Genomic DNA, 24,851 nt, shown 5'->3' with positions numbered 1-24,851 from the left:
AGTTATTAGTGTTCATGAAGGGAAGTGTCTTGGAAGCTACCTACCTGGGGTGAAAGAGCAGAGATGGGTTTTCTTGAAGAACTGACTATGCTGCCTCCACTAACAGACCCTTGGGACTTCCAGTCTAAAACAGAAGCCACACCTTCTGAACCATATGTTTCTTCATCCCTTATATCAGGAACCTGTTTTGTAAAAAGCGGTTAAAAATAAAGCCTTCATTACACATATACATCATGAATTAAAGAGAAGAAAACTATATAGTTCAATCTCCAGCCAATGATGTTATGGAATAGAGAAGCCTTGAATGGCAAATCTATGAGAACTTCTTCCTAATTTGATGGAAAACCAAAACACTACTGACTAAGCTTCAAGTTTATGACATTTATAACAGATTCTTATGACAGATACAAGTCAAAGATGGTGAAACAATCCAATCCAAGGCAGGCCTCGGAGGGCAGTGGTTTCTCGGCTTACATCCATGTCTGAAGCGTCACCGGCACAGTTCTCCTGCACCCTCTGTGAATTCCGAAATCCCCGCTGGTGCTTGTATTCCACTTCAGAGTCGTACTCATTGGGATCTCTCAGGGTAGACAAGCCACTGTCAAAGCAGCTCTCAGGCAGGCTGTCGACTTCATAATTCATTCTCTGCATAGGATCACAGAGGGCCAATGAGTCACAGTCCTCATCCACATACGAAGAGCGGGATGACCTGGTAATGAAAGAAGAGACTGTTTTACCTGGGAGCTTGCAACTCTCAAAAATGCACAGGTGACAGACTGTCAGGGATGGGGTCAAGAATACCAGCATCTTCAATTTCCAAGAGCAATGATGAAGCATCAGAGAAATAAAATGTTCAAAGCAACAGAGGGTCTGTTGTGGTGGCACATGCCTGTAATCCCAGTGGCTTGAGAGGCTGAGACAGGAGGATTGTGAGATCAAAGCCAGCCTTGGCAAAAGTGAAGCACTAAGCAACTCAGTGAGACCCTGTCTTTAAATAAAACACAAAATCTAGGGTTGGGGATGTGACTCAGTGGTCAAGCATCCCTGAGTTCAATACCCAGTACCCCCCAAAATAAGCAAAATCACCTTCTTTGTTTCCTGATATAAAAGAGATCCACATGCAATCTCAAGCCACATTAATAAAAATGGACATAGAACATGAGCCTTTTTACTTCAATGTGATCAAGACCATATTCTGAATAGTGTCTCTGTTTTTGGACAACATCTCTATTTAAAGGGGATGCTATAAACCAGGCTTGGATAGTTGCCTCAGATACATGGACTAGTTCACTGTACTCAAGTCTTGATGGGTTTTCTCTTCAAATACTTCAAGAGAGGACAAATAAAGGAGAACTCTTCTAAGTATTCTAAAGTTGCATAAAACAAAATAAGGATTAACTGATAAGCTTTCTGGGAGTCAGATTTCGGATCAACATGGTGAAAATGACAGGCAATGAGAAATGTGTGCTACCAGAATGCTCTGACATGAGATGAGTTTTCTGTCACTCCATGTTGACACATTTGCTGGAAAGGCCCTTTTAGAAGATGCTTCATCAGATAAACCTAGAATTTCTTATTCAGTGGATCCTTCCATTTGTGAAAATCTAATATTTTATGGGTGGGGGAAAAACTAACATCAAGCAAGATAATTCAAAGAAATTGCATACTTTCCTAGTTTGCTATTCCTTTTTCATAAGAATCAAAGCTCATTTTGAAATAAAACAATGACTAGGATTTATTTAGCACTCCCACCACATATCCATGCACTATTCTAGCACTCTGCCTACATGACTTATGGCAAAGGGGATTGGGAAGGGTAGATGGTCTTCAAATGGAAGAAATAAGAAGAGATAAGATATACTTAGAAGAGAAAGGGTGATCTTAATGTAAATAAGTAGAAGTATATAAACCTGAGGAGACAAAAACATTTTTGAGCCATTAGCAAAATTTTTAAAATTAACTAAAAAGGTGATTTAGCCACTATTCTCTCTCAATACTTGTGCAAGTATAACATCTTTATTCTAATACAGGAATTTCATATAAGATATTAATTTATGTAGTTAGCCAGGTGTGAATATGTGTGTATGTGTATATATATTTTTGCACTGCTTCATAATTTATAAAATTCTTCTTCTGAAATTGCATTTAGGTCAATCTGTGAGGAACAAAAACCTTTTTTTTTATTCTAATGTAGTACTGACTACTTCAGTTCCATTCTTCATTAATACTCTTTTTTTCTTAACATATTTCTATTTTTGATAAGGGGCAAAAAATAAGCAAAATTCTGAATTGAGAGACTATCTCATAAATATCTAGTCTCTAAATTAAAAACAAAGATGCCAAATGGATTTTCACAAACTCAAATAAAGTAAACCACTCTTACCTGCCCTGAGATTTTCATTACAATTAGCTATGTAAAAAATCATGAAATGAGTTATTTTTTTGTTTATAGTTCTTACAAAAAACACAAGACCAAAACAAACTTGCAATTTAAAATTAAATAAAGCTACACAAACTATAACACGTAACACATAACAAGCTTTTATTAAGTTTTTACATTAGTATCAAAAAGAAAATACAATATTAATAAAACTTCACATATCAAATTAATTACCCCCTAGAAAGGAACAACAGTACAGATAATGATGGCCTCCAGTTCTATTTCCACAGGATGAGCACTTGAGAGCTACATTTGCTGCCTTCCCCAAAGAGTGCACCTTCCCCACAGCCCCTTCCCCTTCCTCTCTCTGCTTCCAATCTCTCATGAACAAAGCAGTGCTCCTCTACCATGTCCTTCAGCTATGATGCCTCAGTTTGGCCCAGAATAGACTCAGCTGACCATGGACTAAATCTCTGAACACATGAGCCAAAATAAATGTTTTCTCCTCTAAATTGTTCTTGTTAGGTATTTTGTTTACAGCAATGAAAGTCTAACACTCTGTTACTCTGAGGCCCTGGTGATATGATGATATTATCCCTCAGAATACAGTGTGGAGGAGTTCTCAGTCCAGTACTTGTGAACCTTATTCATGGTGTCTACTCTTTCCAAGAGAAATCATGGTGAAATTTCTAACATAATTCTTCATTATGTACCCTTTCCTACTACTTGCTTAGACTGATCTGAAATATTAGTCCAGAAAAATGCATCACAACTATATAGTTTTAAAAATCTATATTTCTCAGTAACGGAGTAGTCAGCAGCTTATAAATCAATAAACCATTAAATTTTATTTAAGAAATCAGTGAATAATAAAAAGATTTTACACCAAGATCTTTAGATGGTATCTTCTTCGAAGTGATCACCAATAAGCTTTGGTATCAGAATTAAGAAATCAGTGAATAATAAAAAGATTTTACACCAAGATCTTTAGATGGTATCTTCTTCAAAGTGATCACCAATAAGCTTTGGTATCAGACCTTCCTGAAGGGCAATGTGACCAGGATATCATGCACATTATTCTCTATACCCAAAGAATCCAAATGAAAGGGGCTGTACATGAGTTACAAAGTTGCAAAGACACTGTGAGCTGGAAACTCTAGTTCATGCATTCACCTCTACTTCCAGACTTTGACATAGCATAAAATTAACTTTTTAATGACCATCACTGTACATACGGGTACACATATTCGCATGCAATCTTTGTTATTACTAAGTCTCAAGAAATAGCAGGCCCAATATTTCACTTTATTTGGTTAAAAATAGGGCTAAATTCTAATGTTTGGAATTTCTCTGTGGCTCCTTTAATACAGTAGTTCATAAACCTGTTCTGGCCAGGCTTCTATCTGTGTTGAATGTTTCCTCTTTCTGTAAAATAGTTCATATATTATGCTGATCTATTAAACATTGACAGATCATGACAATAGCCTCAACATCATATACCACAATATCAGTAACTCAAGTTACAATTCTCAGAGTCCACTTTCAAGAAACAAGACATGATTAGGGATGAGGTAGTGGCTGGCATGAATAAAAACAAGTCATAGCATCTTAAGGAAGTAATTTTTCACTCTCTGAAACATTTTTTCTTATAGTTTTGACATGGTTCACATTTTAGAAGCTTAAAGTAATATCACAGAAAATATAAATTAGTGCCCCAAAAATATTCCATTATTTTAATTCACCTCAAGGAAATTTGTCCTCATTTTAACTTTGATCTAGAACTCAAAACAATAAACAAGTGTTAACATACCTGTCATATCCCAGAGGTTGAAGAGAATGACCATTAAATTTGGGACTGCTTCTAGATATCGTATTCCCTGGTGATACATTATTTATGCGCTGCAATAATAAATATTTAATATTCCATGTAAACATTTTATACACACACACCCAATTTAACTTCTAATGTAACTGAAAGTTTGGTATCTTACATGAGCAAATGTGAACATGAAAATCAATTGAAAAATTGCAGCTGATGACCACAGTCATCAGATCTTAAGATCATACTCTACTACAAATTCCACAGAGACTACCCAGGTTACCCAGATATTCCAGGACACTGTAACATCAACTTCCTTGGACATATCTCTTCTGGAACCATAACTTGACTTAGTGACTGGCACTGGAATCTTATGCTTAAGCTGACCCTCAAAAGTATAATAAGAGGCTTCAAGACAAATGCAATATTGGGAAGGTCCTCAAAATTCCAAATGGGGCTTGGCTTACCCTGTAGCATTTAGAATCATTTTCCTGGTGATAGGTTATTTATGCACTTAGATACATACATTTTTAATATTCCATGCAAGCATTTTACATACACATACAAATAACTGTCAATCCGATGATCTCCCTATCATAAAGAATACTCAACATGTCTAAACTCACCCCCTAGTGATTCTGCTCCTCTTAATTGGCAAAACAATATTTTTAACACCATGAGCCTCCCTACTCTTTCTCATATTATTGCTACTCATATGTATACATCTTAACTACCTGTTACATTATAAACTCTTCCAGGTCAAAGATCATATATGTCTTTCTCTAGTTTCTTAGAAACTTAAGAATTGGTTAACACCAAGACATTTATTTCTGTAGATGGGTAGCATATTTTTAATTTAGAAAACTGGTCTCTGTATTTTTTGGAAAGAGCTTCTTGAGCTTTCTCATTATAAGATCCATGTGAAATTCTCCACTAAGATATTGCATGATTTCACCACTTCCAAATTATTCAATCACTAGCAAGATGAATTACAAAATGTTATGGCATACCAAGCATCTGTTGAATTTGCTGTAACTGCTTTCAAGGGCACTCCTGAGGCCATCATTACTGTCATGCAGCTTCCGGTTAGCTGTTCTAGATAGGCAAAGTGTTAGTGGGGATCTGTATTAGCACTTTCTTTAGTCAGTGATGTTCGGAATGTAGAACTACTTGTCACCCTTTGCAGCTTTCTCCCATTCCCCTTCAAACCTCAGAATCTGAGATCACAATTCAATATCTGAAATACAACAACTGATTAGTTATCTCTGTTAAATATCTTGAGGTATTTTAGAAATGAATTAGCTAAGAGGTGGAATCCGCTCTTCCTTCATGTACCTTTCCTGTTTATTTCATGCAGGTCTCTGTTTCCCAAATGCCTGAACCCAGACAGCCAGTTCACACATCCCAGTGGCCAAGCATGGCCAGGCATGGGTACATTATCCTCTTGCTACTCCTTCAACCTACCCATGGAGTAGTGGGACTTGTGTACCAAGTAAACACTTGGATCCTGATCTCAGACAGATTTGGATTCAAATCCTAACTGAAGTACTTCCATATGACCCGATGAAAGGCCCTTTGCATCAGAGCCTTCCCCAGCTACAAAATGAGGAACAGAACTATTGCCTCACAGAGTGGCTAATTTTCCCTGCTTATGGCCACTTCATTTTTGCTCAGTTCAATTATCACTTCCTCCAAGAAGACATCTTTGACCTTCTTGGGCAGGCCAGAGCTCCCTTAGGGAATAAGCAACTTTCCTTTATTATCCATTCTCTCACCTGATATTTTGTATTTATTTCTATCAACCAGTTTCCACATTTCTTCTCTAGACTAGTCCTATAAGAAGAGAGATTTTTTTTTTCCTCTTACTTGCTACTCTATCCACAGCTCCTGGCATATCTGACCCATAAAAAGTGCTCACTGAAAAATCTACTGAATGAATGAATGAATGGATGGATGGTGGACAAATTTATGGACTCCACAATTTTGCAGGAGAGACTTAATAAATATTCAAAAATGGTGAAGGAAACACCTTGTCAATCTTGACATTACTTCATTTGGTAAACTGAAAACAGAATGCTGCAGAGGTGGAAAAGGATGAAAGGGGAAGAGAAGGTCACTGTTTTGTGGGAAAGACATCAGGAAATGAAATTACTGCAGCGCAGTAAAGAAGTTGACAGAATGGATAGAGCATTTCTTGGGAAGAAGAATAAAAAAAATCCTAAGAAAAATATGCCTCTAAATAAGCATAATAAATTGAGAAAGAATAGTGACATAGGCTTTTTCTTGTGTCACTCATCACTCACCAATGTGAAAGGCTGACAAGCTCTGTGTGCAGAGTTGCAAAGAAAGCTGAGGTCAGGGTCGTTGCTCATTACAGAGGCATAATAAAGACATGCTAAACATACCACCTAACTTGCAAGACTATTAATAACTATGCTCTGTTCCCTGCACTTGAATAATTTATTTAGGATTAAACGCTTCAGAAATTGAGTGGACATGATGAATGCAGCACAGTGAGAAGAAATATACACTGACCTTCAAGCCCATCTGGACTTTGGAATATGGCAAATCATATAATACACAGCATGTGTGATATTAACAAAAAATAACTAAAATGCAAGTGCAATGAGCAGTTTATATGAGAACTTACTGGAGAATTTCAATTTGCCTCTCAAGACTATTTCGATCTTCTGTGTATTCTCGGATTATTTCCAGATCCCTGTAAAATTATATTTTGTGTTGAAATAAGAATTAGGTGTCAAGTCCTGCCTGATCTATACCTAACCTCCCAGGTCCTTTTGGACCCTTCAAAAGTCATGTATCCTTGACCACCATCTTCTCTCTCCCAGTCCTCCTGCTCTGTGCCCTGTAGTGTCAGCAGCCTCCTCTCCTTCCCAGCCTCTATCCACAACCTGTGCTTCCTTGTGCAAAGCTCTGCCCCATATCTGACATCATAAATGTGGAGCTTCCCCTCCTCACCCATTGCTCAGCACCCACCAGCTGGCCTGCCTCTGTTTCTCATTGAGATTGAACTCTGCCCTGGAGTTCCCTCTCCTGGGCAGTCATGGTAAAAAGTTCCCTTTCTGGAAAGTAATGGTACTTTAATCTTTAATCCTTCTCGGAACCTTCTCTGCCCTCTCCAAGCCTTATCTAATCCCAGCTCCTCTTATTTCCTCCTTTCCCACCTCATCCTGAGTACCTGCTCTAACCCTCCTACTCACCCTAAGTCATAGGGGAATCTACAGAACCTGGCTTTCTGGGCTAACGAGAGAAACACACTGCAATCCCCGTTGCTTTAATTACAGAAGCCCTGACTTCCTCTTCAGACTGTACCATTGTTAAGCAGACAAACCCATCAGCAGCTTCGCAAACCTCTTTAGGCCATCAAGCTCTCTCCAAAATAAGCAATCTAGTTACTCCCTGGTTGATAAAGCTAAAAGTTTCCCGGTTGTCTATAAGAATTTAAGTCCCTTAGACAAAAATTCTGGGTCCTTACACTATAGCCTTTTTCATGTTTTATTTTTAATCTTTCATTTTTCCATCCAAAGTTCTCTCTTTTTGTCTGTCTGCTTTTCCCCTAACCAGTCTTATTCCTCTCTTATGTTCTGGTTTGCTCAATGCCTTACCTGGGACGTCTCCAAGACTCTCTTTTCCTGTCCATAAAATGGAGATAAGGAAGGTCCCTAGTGGACTAAGTGGTACTATAAGTACAAAAGACAGCGCCTGGCAGACAGCACTGCAACCGGTTTTAGTTGTTATCACTGCTGCCTCTTTGCCCTTGAGGACACAAACCTGCTCTTCCACCTGCCCTAGCCTCGTGTATCCTCTTTAAGGAAGACTGAATAAAAAGAAAATTTCTTCTTTAATCACATGGCAGTTAACCCCAAACATGGCACTGAAAATAGTATTGTTTCTGACACTGTTTAGCGCTTACATTGTTTACCTCTGTAAACTTTTTTATTTTCCCAACTAAATTTGAAGTTCTTGAAAAGCAGAGACCTTATCTTTATCTTTTATTTTATATATCCAAACTTATAACTCCTCTAGATCTAAGGATCTATATATAACATACTTAATAAATGCTTTGTTGTTTTCTATTACAAGAACTTAATTCTGATTAAAGTTTGCAAACAAAAAACATTTTCCCCAAATGTTTATACCTCTTATGTATAAACATGTCTCTGTGTATTAGGTTTTATGTTATTAATATCAGCTTGCAAAACAAAAGCATAGAAAAACAAAATTAAGAGGACTACTCTTGTGGTTCTTATGTTGTAGGCCAGGATTCCTACTGGGAAAGCATTTTAACAAGCATAGACTCTTGATACTTTAGGTATATTCTTCTAGCTCCTGGTTGATACAAACTTTATTAAGCCCTGCACTGTCCTAAGCAGGCACTAATTCAAGCAATTAATCTGATTTCTTTTAATTAAACACACCAATAAACAAAACTTAGGAAATCTGTCACTCAAAGTACAATCCTTAGATATTATAGAACACATCAGCAAAAGTTAATGCAAAACCCTTTATTATTGCATAGATCACATAACCAAGCTTCAACCCCCATGATAATCATCTCAAAAAATATTCCATCCAAACTGAAAAATAAAATGCAAAGTTTCATACCTCTCAGAATTTAGACTCTGGTCAGCATAATCACTTTTCAAAGCATCTAGTTCACTCTGAAGAAAGGCTATGTTTGTCTGTGCTTCTAAAAGATCTTTCTTAACTTTCTGATTTTCCTAGACAAAAGAATGGGGTGGGGCATTAGATTCAGAGTTTCTTGCTCCTGGGAGAAATGAAGCCAAGTAGAATATAACCCTTACACATGTTACTCTTATCCTTTCCCAGTTCTTCAAATCTTGCTCTTCAAAGAATTAACTGTCTATTCAAGGCAATTTGACATTATTATAAATTATTAAAGTGTCAAAAATCTAAACCCTCAAAATCCTTCTTCCTTTTAATACTTGACACTTGTTAGAAAACTACAATAGTCAAGAGTTTATCATGAAGTACGTTAACACGCTATTGGCAAATTAACTGAGACCAAACATTTGAACACCTGCTTTACTTAGTAAGAGCTATAAAACTACTGATAAACATTCTGTGAAATTTATTGCACTAATTACCAGGCATACTGGCTATTTTTAACAATAAATCCTATCACCTAACCTTAAGTTGTATACTCTAACGCGTATTGGTTAGGGAATTTCTACACTCTTCACTTAAAAAAATCATGGGAGGCTTCCGGTTCAAGACAGTGAATGAGTACATAAGCTTCTCTTTTTCCCTTCTGAAATCCCAATAACATGAAATACCAGAGGAAATGAACCAGTGACACCTAAGGGAATGGAAGAGGGGCCATCAGCAGTCAAGTGACTTAAACATACTTATGGAAAAAGGAATTGGATGAAAACGTGCTGTGAAAGGAAGACAGTTAGGGAAAAGTGCTTGCTAAGGCCTCAATGTAATTTGGGTACCCCAAGGTTACACAAATGGAAGCTTTGTCCCCAGTTTGGTGGTGTAGAGGGTATGGAACCTTTAAGAGATGGAGCCTCGTGGGAGCCCCTTAGGTCAACTGGGGGTGCTGCCCTCAGAAAGGATTCTGGGACTCAGCTGCTGTTCTCCAGCTTCCTGTTTGGTGATATGATCGCTCCCTGTCACACTTGCTCTTGCCGTCTGCCATGAGGTCCTCACCAAAAAGGAGAGCTGATGCCAATGCAATGACCTTGGAACTCTAGAACTGTGAGCTAAATGAATGTTTTTATAAAGTCAGTCTGTCTTTGGCATTTTGTTATAGTAACCAAAAAATGGACACAGCTGTATAAAAGAAACATGTTGAAGGTTCTTCTGTAGAACACAAAAGGAGGCAAATAAATAACTAGGTCAAACCCCAGAATATGGGAATAAGAAGTGAAGCTGGAAATAGTGATTAATATTGTATATTAAGGCACCCACACTCAAGTATTTTCCCTCCCTTACCATAGTATAGAATAGCAACAGACAGATTTCCAGGGCAACAAGACAGATGATTTATTTAAAATAATTGAATGACTGCTTTTAGGAATGCTAAAGATGCTCCCTAAATATCCCTAACCCACTTATTTTGGGAACTGGGGTCTCACAGCATGACAGCCAGCTTCACACATTGAGCTCCTAGGTAACACTGTCTTAGGGGAAACACTTTGAAGTTAACAGATCTGTTTACATAGCTGCATAGAACTCCCCACCACCTGTCTAAGATGATCAAGCTGATCCTTCAAGACAAAATGAGAACTAAGACCAAGGATTCCCAGGTGTGGGGGAAAAACAAAACAATAAATACTAGAAGAGACCCAAAAAATACTATTTATCTAGACAAACTCTCAACAAATGATGAGGGGAAATTATACATGCTCAAATATTCTAAAAATGAGAAAATGTATCTCTCACATATCCTTTCTGGAGAAGCTTCTCTTAAGAATGGACTATAGAAAATGAGAATGACAACCCATAAGGAAGGAATTTATAATATGCAAAATACAAGGAAATACAAAATTCAAGGAAGAATCCTATGAAAATAAATTCTAGGATGGCACATGGCTAGATTGCAAGTTTTAAAAAAGGTCAGTCTCATAAAATCTAAAATTTCGTGGACTCCAAAATTAGTATTATTAAGAGAAAAAAAATGAACCAAATTCTATACACTAAGAAAATAAATAAGAAGTCTTAATGTATCAATGATATTGTGAAGACAACAGGATTTCTTTTTATATGAAACCAGGAACTCAATCATAAAAATCCAAGAAATGTTTACCAAAAAATCCAAGATTAGTAATGGTAACACAACAGATATAAATGTTATCAATTTTTGCAGCAGTAAAAGTAAAGATCTGGTGGTGAAAAGATAGAAAAGGGAGAAAGAGAACAGTTGGAGGAAGTTCAGGGCATCTCGTCTTACAACACCAGAGCTATGAAGTAGAGTCGATGACAAAAAAAAATGGGTTATTATACTGAGTAAAGTTTAACTTCCATGTCTTTATTAAATAAAAATAAATAAAACCATTTATAATAAATGGCATATTGCTGAAGGGAAAAATCTGCATATATAACACCTTTGCTCAAAAGTACTTTAAAAACTTTCTCTAACTATGGTATCAATTTCTCATTAAGTTCCCATTCCTAAAGCACTGAAATAATCGTGTGATTATGTCTATGTTGTCTAGCAGGAAATGTAATTTTGAAAGTGAAAAGGTGATTCTTACCATTGATAAATCATAAATTTGTTTTTTTAATGCTGCTACGTCTTCTTTTTGACTTATGTGTTTTGATTGTTCTTCAAGCTGAAAGGACATATAAAAGCTGTAACTTCACAAATTTACTGTCACTGAATTAAGTTTAGGAATATCCCTGAATAGAGATATGAGAATTCTTCAATTTTCAACATTATATATGACTTTATACATCATTAAATGACATAGAATCCATAAAGAGTTTAAGTTAAGTTTTTATCTTAAATGCCTGAAAAGAGGTTTTGTTGTTAAATTAATTTTCTTAGAAATAGTGAGAAAGCCTTATTTTGGAAAGCACTCAACTATAAAGCAATCCAGTCTTTGCTTTGTTCAATTATGCTGCATCTGAGTCTGGACACTTCCATTCTCTGCATGTAACACTTCCTATGCTGCATGGTAATTGTTTTATAAATGTCTTCCTATCCCTACTAAAGTCTAAGATTTTTGTAGAGCAGAGTTAGAGTCAGATTCACCTATGTTTTCATCATGGTGAATTCAAGAAATATTTATTAAATAACTGAAACCAATAACATGTAAGCAAGATATGAAGATAGACACACACACAAACACACTCTCACACACACTCTCACACGCACAATTGTGTAAATGCATACATGTGCTTACTGCTTGACTCATTAGTATTACTAGACTAATCTGGTTCAACCTGGGGAGCAAAAGTGTCCTTTCTATAAAGAGTTTCCATCTCCTGAAATGGAGGGGATTTGTGGGTGTGCATTTCTGGAATGTCTATACTTTGATCAAAATATATCTCATATCTGATAAAGTGTAAGCACTTCAGCTCTGGATTTTCTTCATCTTGACAGATGATAGCAATGGAAGGTTTTTACACAACTACATCATGACTACCACATGGTTGCTTGTGACTGAGAAGAACACTGTGTTTTACACACATTCTGACTTTGCAGAAGAAAAGTTATGGGGGGAAATGAGTTTCTCAGAACCAATGACATAAGTTAATAGCAATAATAAATTTGCACACATTTCTATGATTTTATTATTGCCTTTAACATACTGTCACATGAATCATCTTGTTTTTTCATATAATAACCAGGTAAGCAGGAAGTCTGGTATAAGTGAGAAGGCACAACTTGCAGTAAGATGACTCCATCAGTCATTAGCTGTGTAATTTTGATCAAGTTATTTGCCCTCTCTGGAACTCATTTGTAAGAGTAGCATATTTACAGCTTCTTCACACAAAAAACAATTTATAATTAGAATTCTTAATTATGGAAATACTGAGATACTGAGGCTGATCCTGGAAGTCAAGTTGCCACATAGCTACCTTCTTTAGTTTTTTTATGGTAACCTGAAGGTCTCCTACTTCTGTTTCATACTGACGTCTGAGATCACTGAGGGCTTCCTCTGCTTTGCGTTTCTCCTAAAAGAAAAAAAAAATAATTTGTTTATTTAAGTAGGCTTAGCCTTATATAATAAGAAGCCTTCAAAAGCTCATAAGTGAGAAGCACTTTGTGTCAAACTAAGCTGAATTCAATTGTCCTGCGTAGGGAGGGTGACGGGGATTGCAGGAAGAAACCAGATGGCTTGAGATGTGCAGAGGGTCTGGAATTAAAACCTACAGATATGGAAGGATCTCAAGATCCACATGCATACACCACCTTGAAGTGATACCTTTAAGACTGTTAACATTGTGACACAGGGCCAAGAAGTGACAGGAAGCCAGTTTCATGGGGGTGTGGTCATACCTCTCTGCAGAGATGCATGATCCCAAATGTGGATACCCTGCCGAGTTCAAGGGTCTTACTACTCACTTACTGGTAGTTAAGGTTGGGCAAACTACTTACCTTATGTCTCCATTTCCTTATTGCATGACTGTGAGAATTAAGTAATTCAAATAGATTAAATGATGCATATAAATTATATAACCCCCATAAATTAAATGATCTAAATAAATACTCGAAAATTAAATGATCTGCATAAGTTGAATAATCCATGGAAATTAAATAATCTATGTGAAAGACTGAAGAACAACATTTTCCCTAACAGCATCTAATTTTTTTAAGGAGTTATCTTTATTCACCTGTACAATAAGTACTGCTCATTTCACAGGTGGATGGAGACACCAAAGCCTTACAAGCAGGTGTTAACGCAGGCAGCATCTCTGACATAGAAACCAACTTGGATGCAAGTATCTTCACTGGATCCATGGCTATAAAACCAAACCTATCGCCTCTATAGCTTAAAGATACTTTACTCAGAGCTAAATAAAGAAAATCATTTCTACCTACTTTATGTCATTCCCCATCTACAACAGGCAGATGCTGGGACAACTTATTACATGATGTAGGTAAGAAATGGTGGTGGTTCCAGTCAGCTCTTCACAAACTGACATGGGAGGAAGACTCATTCTATGAGACGGACATCAGCCTGAACCCCAATTACACAGGCACTAGAATAAAACCACAACTGATGTCACGTATGAATACATATGCAGAGATGATAAATACAATTTAGCAAACTGAATTTAACAATACATTAAAATAATAATACATCACAACCAACCAAGGATTATCATAGGATACAAGTTTGTCTTAACATTCAAAAAAATGATCAGTGTCATTCACCACATTAATATTTAAAAAAAAGAAAGAACAACCATATCTTAAACCATGGATCCTAAGTGTAAAACCTAAACAAAATGTAAAAACAAAATGTAAGCAACATACTGTTAATGTACAGCAAGCCCATGAAAAACTCAGGCAGAATAATTCTGTTTTTATAAAGTTGCAAAATGTACTGTTTACATGTACATAACCATAATAAAAATAAAGACATCGCTAATAAACTATTCAGAGAAATCTTTATAGAATGAGGGATGGGAAGGGTAGCCAGACTTTAAAGGTACTTGCAATGTTCTATTTCTCTGGTGCATAGGGATTCACTTTGTAATTCTTCATTAAAGAATACAAAATGTTCTAAATCCTCATTTGCCTATAGGGTATACTTAATTAAAAATTAAAATTTCATCATAAAAAATAAAATGTAAAACAAAATGTAAAGTGTAAAACCTAAAACAATAAAACTTATCAAAGAAAGCATAAGGGAAAACCTTTGTAACTTGAGCTAATCAAAGATTGTTTTAAAATAACATGCCAAAAGCATAATTGATGAAAGAAGAAGTTTATAATTAGACTTCATCAATATTAAAATTTTCTCCTCTTCAAAATGTACTGTTAGAAGACTGAAAAGAAAGGACACTATTTGAAAATGTTTCTAGGTCAGGTGTCTGATGAGGGGTTATATTCATAATATGTAAAGAACTATGAACACTCAGTAACAAGAAAATGACATATTTTTTAAAACCAGCAAAAGATTTTTATAGTTCACCAAAGAAGTTACATACATGGCAATTAAGCACATGAAAAAATCCTCAACACCATCAGTCATTGGAGAAATGGAAACAAAAGCATAACAAAATTTCTCTATACACCTATTCCAATGCTAAAGGACACCATTCTCATACACTGCTGAACAAATACTGGGGAAATCAGTTTACAGTATCTTAAACAAATAAACATATACCTACACAGATGATCAAACTATTCCACTCTAGGAAATTAATCAAGAGAAATCAAAGTATACGCTTACATAAGTTCTTATATATGAATATTCATAGCACCTTAATTTGCAATAGCCAAAACCTGGAAATAAGTGTCCTTCAATAGATGAATGGATAGACAAACTGTGGATATGATCACAAAATGGGATACCACCACATATAAAAAGAATATAGATAAATGGCAATATAATGTATCAGAGTTATAAAATAATTGCACTGAGTAGAAGTCAGACAAGAAATAGTTCATACTGCAAGATTCCACTTATATGCAGTTCTCAAAACTTCAAACTAATCTTTGGTGACAAAAAAACAAAAGGGTGGTTTCCTGGCAAGGAGGGACAAAGAAGGAGGGAAGGAAGGTTGTTAAGTAAGGGGCATAAAGAAATTTTTATGGTAAATAGAAACATCACAGATGACAGATGTTTTGTGTGAGGATGCAAACTTTACATATTCTACACTTTAAATATTCTATGCAGTTTATTGCATGCCAAGTGTATGTTAATAAAACTGTTAACAATATTAAAAAAAATAAGAACCTGAAACAATGCAATATACCCTCTACGGAGAATTGTCACCAAGGTCAGGAAAAGATGAATGTGGTTGGAGAACTAGGGCAGGGCATCAAGAAGTTGCGATTTTATCTGAGCTTTGCATTTTGGCAAAATGGAAGAAATGGGACAATAATCACCAAGGCTAAGAAAATGGCTGGAGCAAAAGCAGTGCCCTCAGCAGTGATGCCATTGAACCAAGACCCCGGGGAGCTGCGGAGAGCCATGGTGACTGGGGGAATGTTAGGGAAAATCTTTAGTGAGCTAGGACATAACATTCCAGAGGGACTGTGACTAGAAGAGTGTGAAGTGGCTGTTGGGACAGGCTGGCCAATAGGTTTCCTTCCAGTGCCAAAGCACAGTGAGGTCCTGTGAGTTCCTGGACTGGTGTACTGTGGCTGCAGAGACCACATGCCTGTAGCAACTTGCTAGCCATGTGTGCTCTCACTGCAGGATAAAAAAATGTTGCCACAGGTGGCACCACTAGTAAAAATCCCCTTGCTGGGAGCCTGGACCTTCTGTGCTTACACCCTGTCACTGAGAGGAATGTCCAGGAGCAACACCCACAGAAGTGCTCCATAAAGATCTGCTGAATAAATGTCCAGTCTCAGAAACTCACGTCTTTCCGAGTCTTGTGTTCTGCAGCCTGAATTCTCTGGTCCATTTCCTCTTCCAACTCACTCAACTGCATGGCTGCCTTGTCCTGGGCTCTGAAATTCAAAAGGCGGCACAATGAATGGTTCATTGTATACTTGGAATAGACAATGAAGAGAACCTTCCAGCTCATCCATTCTGTACAGTGTTATTTTATAGGTGAAGAGAAATGCCCCATTTTAAATTATATTCCCCATTCCTTCCAGGTAATAAAATAAGATTGGTAATGTGACCATTCAGGTATAAAATGACTAGACATTAAATAAATGAGATAAACTTGATTACATGATAGTAAGTTAGACTGTGGCAAAAGCACCAAATCACTGAGACTCTCAACAAATTCTTAAAATTCTTTTTGTTTTTATGACTGAGTTATAACCTGAACCCCCCTCCTCACAAAACAAACAAACAACAACAACAACAACAAAAACTCCATAGCAAAAAAATGGTTATGATTTTAAATTTTCATTATATGAAACTCACAATGTTATATGCTAAAGTGAAAAGGGAATAGAAGAGGTTTCAGCACTTGTTTCTCATCAGCTCCTTGCCAAACTTCTAGAATGTAGATAAGGTTGCCATGTAGAAAATTTTTGTTTCTTTTATTAATGCAATTAATAAATCATCTCTCTATGGAGACAAAAGATACTGATTTGCCAAAAAGTTATAAATGGAAAAAATTTCAGTGAGAGGCATTCCAGGATTATTTTACTTACTAGAAATTGTCTAGAACGGACATACCTGTCACTTGATTGATGGTTGAAGTTTAAGATTTTAAAAACTTATACTTTCTTTTGTCCTCTCAGCTGCCTGTCTAACTATCTAGCTTTTCACTTGCATAATGCCTCATCTTCCCAACTAGATTACAAGTGACGGGACAGCAACCTCCATGAGGCTTAGAGAGTCAATTCCCTTGAACCAATGGCATGCTGTTAATAAAGAGTAGGGGACAGGATTTATATAAGATCATCCATCTTCTTTCTAGTTTGATGAGAATGCTATAACATACTACCATATTATTGAATTATTCACTCTCTCACAGCACACTTTGTTTATTAGTTTAACTTCTATGTACAACTACAGACAATTGTCGGGAATCCAAAGTAAATTCTGAGAAACATTATCATTTTCTGCTCTTGTTTACTTCCTCCTAATCATACAGCTTGCCCAGGGTTGAGTTGACCAAGTTTGGAAAGCTAACTAGTTCTATTTATAAATATTTGCTACTCCAAGTCTAGAACTTAGGCATCTCCAACACAATCAAATTAAAAACCAAATCTATATTGTAAATAGCAAGGTCACATGCCTTTTTTCCCTTTGTTATGATCATTTTTCTTCCAGCTATTCCTTCTAGATATCAAATTCCAAACATCTAGAACTTCTCAGGAAATGTCTTCTCTGCCTTTCTCCATTCTGTGTGTATTTGTGTGTGTGTGTGAGGGTGTGTGTGAGTGTGTACACGTGCACACGTGGTGTATAAATCAGGGTATTACATGATGACTCTTTTTGCCTAGCAATTTCTAATTCCTAGTAAAATGTCTAGTGTGCTAGGACTGTCCACTGTCACCTGGTCACTGGGAGCTCATCCTTCAAGTACAAGTGCAAAGTAAAATTACTACGACATCTCCACCCCCACGCCCCGCCACCACACATTCAGCTAAAAGCAGAGGAGAGAGTGGAGGTGCTTGCAAAGGATGGTTCACAAGCAGTCACTCAAGCACTTACAGTGAGGCCTCTCATAGCAAAAGAGGGGCCTTTAGGAGACTGCAGAAAGAGCCTAACTCCAGATATCGCCCCTCTGAGAGAACACAGAAGTCAGGAGGAGAGTAACACCAACACAAACAACTCAGCACAACATGACAGACTCACTCCACCTTGATAGAGAAGCCTGGCTGGCAGTGAGAACACAAAGAAAGGCATCCTTTTCTCTTCCCTTTTCAGTTTACATGATGAATCTTTAAAGGGTGCATGCTTGTGAAAATATGTGACACACATCTCTGTGTGGGTCTGTACATGCACATATGTGAATATGATTGTGAGTGTTTAATAGACAGTAGACACTCTCAAGAATCAATGCATCTGCTTGTCATGCCTCAAAGGAGACCAACTGTGGCTCTGGTCCAAACTCCAGGATGCACTACAGAATCTGGAGTCTGAGGATCGCCCTCTTGAAAGCCCCCTAGAAGTCAAACCTAAAGGCAAAGATCGGGGCTAGGTACATTTTAAAAATGTTCATGAGAAACTCCCTGTGAATAGTTCAACTTTTGCTTGACTCTAGGACTATAAGAACAGTTCTATTTAGTATTATAATTTTAAAACAATTTCTCCTCCTATATTATAATCCCCTCCAGTTACTCCAAAGGCTCATTCAGATAGTTTCAGCATTATGTTGAGGGCCTGTAGCTTCACCTGCACCCAGGCAGGCAGAGCAGCATGCTATCAAAGGGGCTGTGTTTACAAGTTCTGGGCAGAGAGCAGCAGGGTGCTAAGGAATAGGACACCCAGGAACTGTGCCGAACAAGATGTCCCCTCTTTCCCAACATATGCTGAAGACCGTGGTCCTTCTGGGGAGCAAAGAGCAGATGTTTGGATTATGATACATAAATTCTTATTTTGCACTGAACTGCTGTTTAAACAAGAGGATACCCTATGTAAGAAAGCCATGGCTTACATGAACTCTCCATATGACAGGATGAGTTTAAACAGTGCTTTGGCTTTCAGTTCAGGGAGAGGGCTGGCTGAGGAGGGTTAGGGAGAGGGAAACCATCATTGCTGAGCACCTACATGTGGTAGGCATATCTATTGAGGCACAACACCCTGAGGCTGTGAATATTTTTCATTCTCATTTTGAAATGCAGGAACTGAGACTTGGGGAGATTAGGTAACTTTCCCATGAGGTCTTACATCTGTAATAAGGCCAGGCTTCAAATGGAGTCCTGCCTACCTATCTGGATGAAATTCTCTGTGTGCTTCAAGGGGCTGGATAAGATAAGATAAATCTCTGAATTGCTCCATATGGAATCATTGATCCTGAACAGTTGATATAATAGGATCACAATGACCTACTGATACATTGATGGTTGACCCAATAAATCACTGCCTGGCTCAACTTACCCTGTGCTGGCTTGTTTATGGCTTATATCAATTCAAGTCATTTGCTACCCACGCCAGAGAATGAATTAGAGGAGCCTTAGTGCCACTTAGAATGAACTTCCATACCTCTTCACAGCAATGGCCAGGTTTTCCATTTCTGTGCTTTGAAGTTTGATCTCATGGATGAAGTTCTTGATCACATGTTCATACGGCTGAATTAGTCTTGGCTCCACAAGGTTGATGTTTTGATACAGGACGCTAACTTGCTCTTTTCTGCCAAAACAATTAAAATGAATCAATGAAAATGTCAAGAGGCAAATCTTCAGAATACTTTTAGGAAATAAAAACATAACTAAAGCAACAATGAAAGAAAAAGCAGCAATAGGATTAAAAGAACACAGCAGTGAGAGGTCTTGTGTTTTTCTCCATATTAGAAGATGGAGGGACAGGAAGGCAGTGGAAAAGCAGAAGAGCGAAATCCTGAGAAAAGGTACTTGTTTATTGTCCCTGCTGCGTTTAGGTTTCTGGTTTTAAATAGAAAAGTAAATGAATTTATATAAAAGTCAGATAACAGGAAACCAATTACCTAATTCCATATTTCATTAATCCCTAATAAGACGTGTTTTAATTTTTGCAGTCACAAGAGTGAATATAGCTATTATTTTATGGTGAGGAAAAAATAAGTTCATGTATATTCATAGTTTCATGTTTACTTGCACTATTTTTACTCACAAAGCTTCTGACAGCAAATGTATGGGTTTTTTCCTCACACCAATCGATTCTCTAATTTTCCAGCCACCAACAATATCATTCAGTTCCAACACTGCCCAAAGTTGGCACAACCCACCGTTGACTGCCCCACATCAGATACCATTCTCAAGCCCCAGGTGGCCACCTGTACTTCTAACCAGTCAGTTCCCATGACCCCTTGGTCCTGTTCAAGAATTTGCTAGACTGGCTCACAGAACTCAAGAAACAGTTTACTTACTGGTTTATTATAAAGCACACACTTGGAAACAGCCAAATAGAAGGGGTGCAGAGTGAAGGAACTGGGGGAGGGTTCGGACTTCCATGCCCTCTCCAGTCACACCACTCAGTCACTCTATGGGTTCACCAGCCCAGAAGCTCTCCATAACTTTTGGTTAGGGCTTCTCGTGGAGATTCTTCTTCTTCAATCTTCAGCCCCTTTCTCCTTGCTAGTCAGGAATGGGGCTGAAAATTCAAATTCTCTAATCAGGCTTTGCGTCTTCTGAATAACCAGCTCCACCCTGAAGCTACTAGGGGCCTGGAGCTCGCAGTAATCTCATTATAGGACAAAAGACACTCATCACTGTGAAGATGCCAAGGGTTTTTAGAACTCTGTGCTAGGAACCTGAGACAAAGACCAAGTATCTATTTCTTCTTGTATCACAGTATTTATATGTGACAGTCCTCATACTTGTCATAAAATAACTTTTTATTACAAGAAAAAATTTCAGAGGCATTTCAAAAGAAAAACTGACAAGATTCAGTAGCTGATATGATAGAGAATAAAGGAACTGGTTGGTGAAACTAGGGGTGCCCTTGCCTCAGTTTAGGAGCTGATGCCCTAAGTGGAGTTGAGCATGCTCTATGAGGAATGTGCCCCATATTCTTAGTTAATAAAGCCTACATAATCAGCTGCTATCAGTGGACACCATGTCTTAATAACCACACTAGTCCCCACCTGTTATGGTTTGGATGATATCTTCCAAAAGCTCCCATGTTAATGCATGAGGGTCATAATCTAATTCGTGGATTAATCCATGTGACTGATAATTTGAATATATTATTTGAATTAATATTTGAATATAAAATACTCTGAACTACTGAGTGGTAACTGTAGACAGGTGGGGCATGGCTAAAAAGAAGTCAGTCGCTGGGGGCATGCCTTGAGGATTGTACATATTGTTTCTGGATCCTCTCACCTTCTTTCTGCTTCTGGACTACCACAAGGTAAGCGGCTTTCCTCCACCATGCCCTTCCACCCTGATGTTCTATCTAATCTGGGCCCCAGAAGAATAGAATCAGCCAACCATGGACTGAACCTCTGAAATCATGATCTCAGAATAAAATTTTCATCCTTCAAGTTGTTCTGGTCAGGTATTTTGGTCACAACAACAAAAACATAACACACCACAACATCCAAAGCTTTTTTTAATTGATGGGTTGCATGTTCACCTTCTTTCCAACTTACATCAGAGACCATGCAATCTGATCTTCCTTCTTCTGACACTAACAGACAGCAATGCTTGTTGTTATTTAACACAAGCTGGAACTGTGACATGACAGTAGCACCATTTTTTTTTTATAGCAAAGAACATTTACACCAGTCGAAATAAATGCCACGGATTTAAGATACAGGCAATTCCTTGAGCCTGAAATAACTGACTTACAATATTAGTATGAAAAAAATTCTATAAATTTTCATCAAGTCTAGAAAAGTTAGGAATAGCTAACAATACATATTGTATTACTTAAAAATCACCTCTAGCCACACTTGTAATCCCAGCAGTTCAGAAGGCTGAGGCAGGAGGATTATGAGTTCAAAGCCAATCTCAGCAAAAGCAAAGTGCTAAGCAACTCAGTGAGACCCTGTCTCTAAGTAAAATACAAAATAGGGCTGGGAGTGTGGCTCAGTGGTCGAGTGCCCCTTAGTTCAACCAAAAAAAAAAAAAACCCACCTCCAGCACTTGTACAATTCTTATGCTTTATGATCTAACACTTTTATGTTACCCCCAACAATGCAAAAAGCTTTCTGTCCCCTGCTCCTAATGTGGAGAGACTACTTATCTTGATCTGGTAGAGCCATGGGACAGGCCACTACAGAAACAAGGATGCCTAAGAGCTTTCCACAGTCCAATGACACCAAAGTGATATCCACAGAAGACCAATTCATACCTATTCACTCAATCCATGCTCCCTGGACATTTGTCCTGTTACTCTGTTGAAGGCAGCCTGTTCAGATTCTATGGGGGCACAAGAAAGACAATGATAATCTCAAGCTTCAGTAATTGAAAAGCTATGCACAAAACCATCTCCAAACTGGTGGTAGAGATGATACTGTTAGATTAAAAAAAATTATGATTATAGTATTATTTCGTGAATGCTCAACAGATTTCAGGTATTGTACTAAGCAATTTGTATGCATCTTCTCTGAACACACAAAACAATCCTGTGAAGTACTTTTATTAACCCATTTTGCAGATCAGGCAGACTGAGGACCAGTTATGATCTGATTTGGGTCCCATACCCACCAAATTTATATGCTGAAGTCCCAACCCTCCGTATCTCAGAATGCAATTATATTTGGAATCAGGGTCTTTAGAGTAAGTAAATTAACATGAGGTAACTCAGGTGAGTTCTGATCTATTCTTATTAGTGACCTTATAAAAAGAGGAGTTTGGACACAGACATATACAGGAGGAAAACCATGTGAAGATGCAGGGGAAGAAGTCATCTACGAGCCAAGGAAAGAGGCCTCAGAAGTAAGTAACCCTGATGACACCTTATTTCAGAATTACAGTATCCAAAATCATGAGATAAAACATTTTTATTGTTCAAGCACCCCAATCTACTGTGTTTGTTACCACTATTCCTAGGCAGCCCATAGAGTCCAAGGTCATTTAGTGATTGAGAAGCAGAGGTGGGATTCAAACTCAGCCTCATGCTGGAGACTACCCAATCAACTATGACCTATTGTTTCCTAAATGTGCTAAACATTTCAACTTTGGCAAAAGAAAAGCGGAATTCAAAATCAATGCAAAGAACTATGAAACACCACAAAACACCATGTACATATTACCCTGAACCTTAAGCATGGCCCCAAGTACCATGTGGCTATAAATTCTCAAGGTCTACCAACTCTGTGCAGAGACTAATTATGATTCAAAAGAACTAACTGTTCAAGTTAAAGAGCATTAATAAACCTGGAAGAGTAAGTCACTTTATTTAGTGATTTAAAACAGAGAAAGCTGCCATCTCCTCTTCCATCAGAGCTAAGGACAAATACTGGTTCCAAGAGCAGTTAAAAAAAAAAAAAAAACAACTCTACTTCTGAGATTATCTCGTCTAATCTCAGGGTATAACAAGATCATTGAGTTCTTTGCCTTTGTCATTTACTAAACAAGGGCAGGATGAAAAACCTAAAAACTTTCTGTGTAATAGGAACTCAATTGCCAGGGACAGCCACTAAGAAACTGTCCTCTGGAGTCCTTGTTTACTGGCTAACTGGACAAAAATGAAATGCTCAGAAGTAGATGTCTCAGTAGATACCCTTATTTTCTACAAATTTCTAAAATGAAAAGAAAACATAATGACTCATAAATTCTCTTGGGTCATCTGCTGGTCCTAGCATTACAGAATTTCAAGAACAGTTTACACTGAAGTATATAAATAGGTTATTTTAAAAAATGTCTTTCACTAATAGAAAATATGTTGTATGGCTAACTCTTGTGCCAGAATTGCTGGATACTCATCTCTTCTGCTTCTTATTGCAGGGAATTTATGGAAACTGGAATTCAGGGAAACTGGATTTCCCAAAACCCCTGGTGTATAGGTTGCAGCCATGTTGGACCATTGATAGGGAACAGGGCAGCCGAAGAAATATAGTGTCTGTCTCTGTTTCTCTCTCCCTCCCTCCCTGTCCCCCCCCACCCTCTCTTCCTCCTTACTCCTATACCCTTTTCTTCCTCATCCTTGTCCTCACAGAGCAACTGAGGAACTCCAATATTGGAAAGTCACATAATGTAACATGCTTGGATCCCAGAGTCACCATGTTGAAGGAAAGCACACAGTCTTGACTAACCACATTAATCTGTCCTACACATAAGAGAAAAAATAAGTTTGTATTATATGAAGCCACTTAGACTTGGAACTCCTTTGTTATAGTCAGTTTAGCTTAGAGTTGGCATGATGGTTTCCTTTTTGAATATTTTACCACCCTCTTCCAAATGAATATACTTTTGGATCTCCTTACTTGATAGCTTCATATTAACCAAGTAATAAAACTTTTATGATCAAGGTAAATCTTTACCACCACCATCCACTCTCTTTAAGAGGGCATAAAGACTAGTCTGAAGCATTTATATTCTGAAGCAGACATTTACTGGGCACCTTATATATGCAGTGTAGGTACTGATTTAAATATTCACATGTATTATTCACTTATAATACATATCTCAGTATAACCACACGAAGTTTTCACCAGTGTTTCACTGAGGCAGAGGGAGCAGAGCTAGGATTCCAACTCAGTCCACCTAGCTCCAGAATTTGGCTTTCTAAGGAGGAAATAGCTCTTCATGCCCAAATCAAGTGATAAACTGGTTTCCTAGAGTCCCAAGTACATACCACCATTTAATAAAATGTCATATACTAAGTTTTAAAAAAATACTTCGAAGGAGGACTTGTGTTATTGCTTAAGGTCTATCCACATTACAAATGAACTCCCTGAAATAATGAAAGCATAACT

The 24,851-nt window shown here is 37.5% G+C and overlaps 1 protein-coding gene across 2 annotated transcripts in view; it reads right to left on the bottom strand.

Moving 5' to 3' along the window:
• Nucleotides 1–24,851, bottom strand: part of Rasef (RAS and EF-hand domain containing) — a 65,828-nt gene that overhangs the window by 20,561 nt on the left and 20,416 nt on the right. For both annotated transcript variants that reach the window (XR_013438057.1, XM_005335128.5), the window contains exons 2-11: nucleotides 19,490–19,636; nucleotides 16,236–16,326; nucleotides 12,774–12,869; nucleotides 11,444–11,521; nucleotides 8,826–8,941; nucleotides 6,850–6,918; nucleotides 5,210–5,294; nucleotides 4,191–4,279; nucleotides 475–709; nucleotides 45–182 (exon numbers count right to left, since the gene is read on the bottom strand). Coding sequence is in view for 1 of the 2 variants with exons in the window: in XM_005335128.5 (XP_005335185.2) it covers nucleotides 45–182; nucleotides 475–709; nucleotides 4,191–4,279; nucleotides 5,210–5,294; nucleotides 6,850–6,918; nucleotides 8,826–8,941; nucleotides 11,444–11,521; nucleotides 12,774–12,869; nucleotides 16,236–16,326; nucleotides 19,490–19,636 (1,144 nt within the window). In the remaining variant the exon portion in view is untranslated. The remainder of the gene's footprint in view (nucleotides 1–44; nucleotides 183–474; nucleotides 710–4,190; nucleotides 4,280–5,209; nucleotides 5,295–6,849; nucleotides 6,919–8,825; nucleotides 8,942–11,443; nucleotides 11,522–12,773; nucleotides 12,870–16,235; nucleotides 16,327–19,489; nucleotides 19,637–24,851) is intronic.

The sequence above is a fragment of the Ictidomys tridecemlineatus genome, chromosome 4 (genome assembly GCF_052094955.1).
Source record: "Ictidomys tridecemlineatus isolate mIctTri1 chromosome 4, mIctTri1.hap1, whole genome shotgun sequence".
Taxonomy (NCBI): Eukaryota; Metazoa; Chordata; class Mammalia; order Rodentia; family Sciuridae; genus Ictidomys; species Ictidomys tridecemlineatus.
The sequence above is the reverse complement of the archived record's forward strand: the minus strand, read 5'-3'. Positions and strand labels throughout refer to the sequence as shown.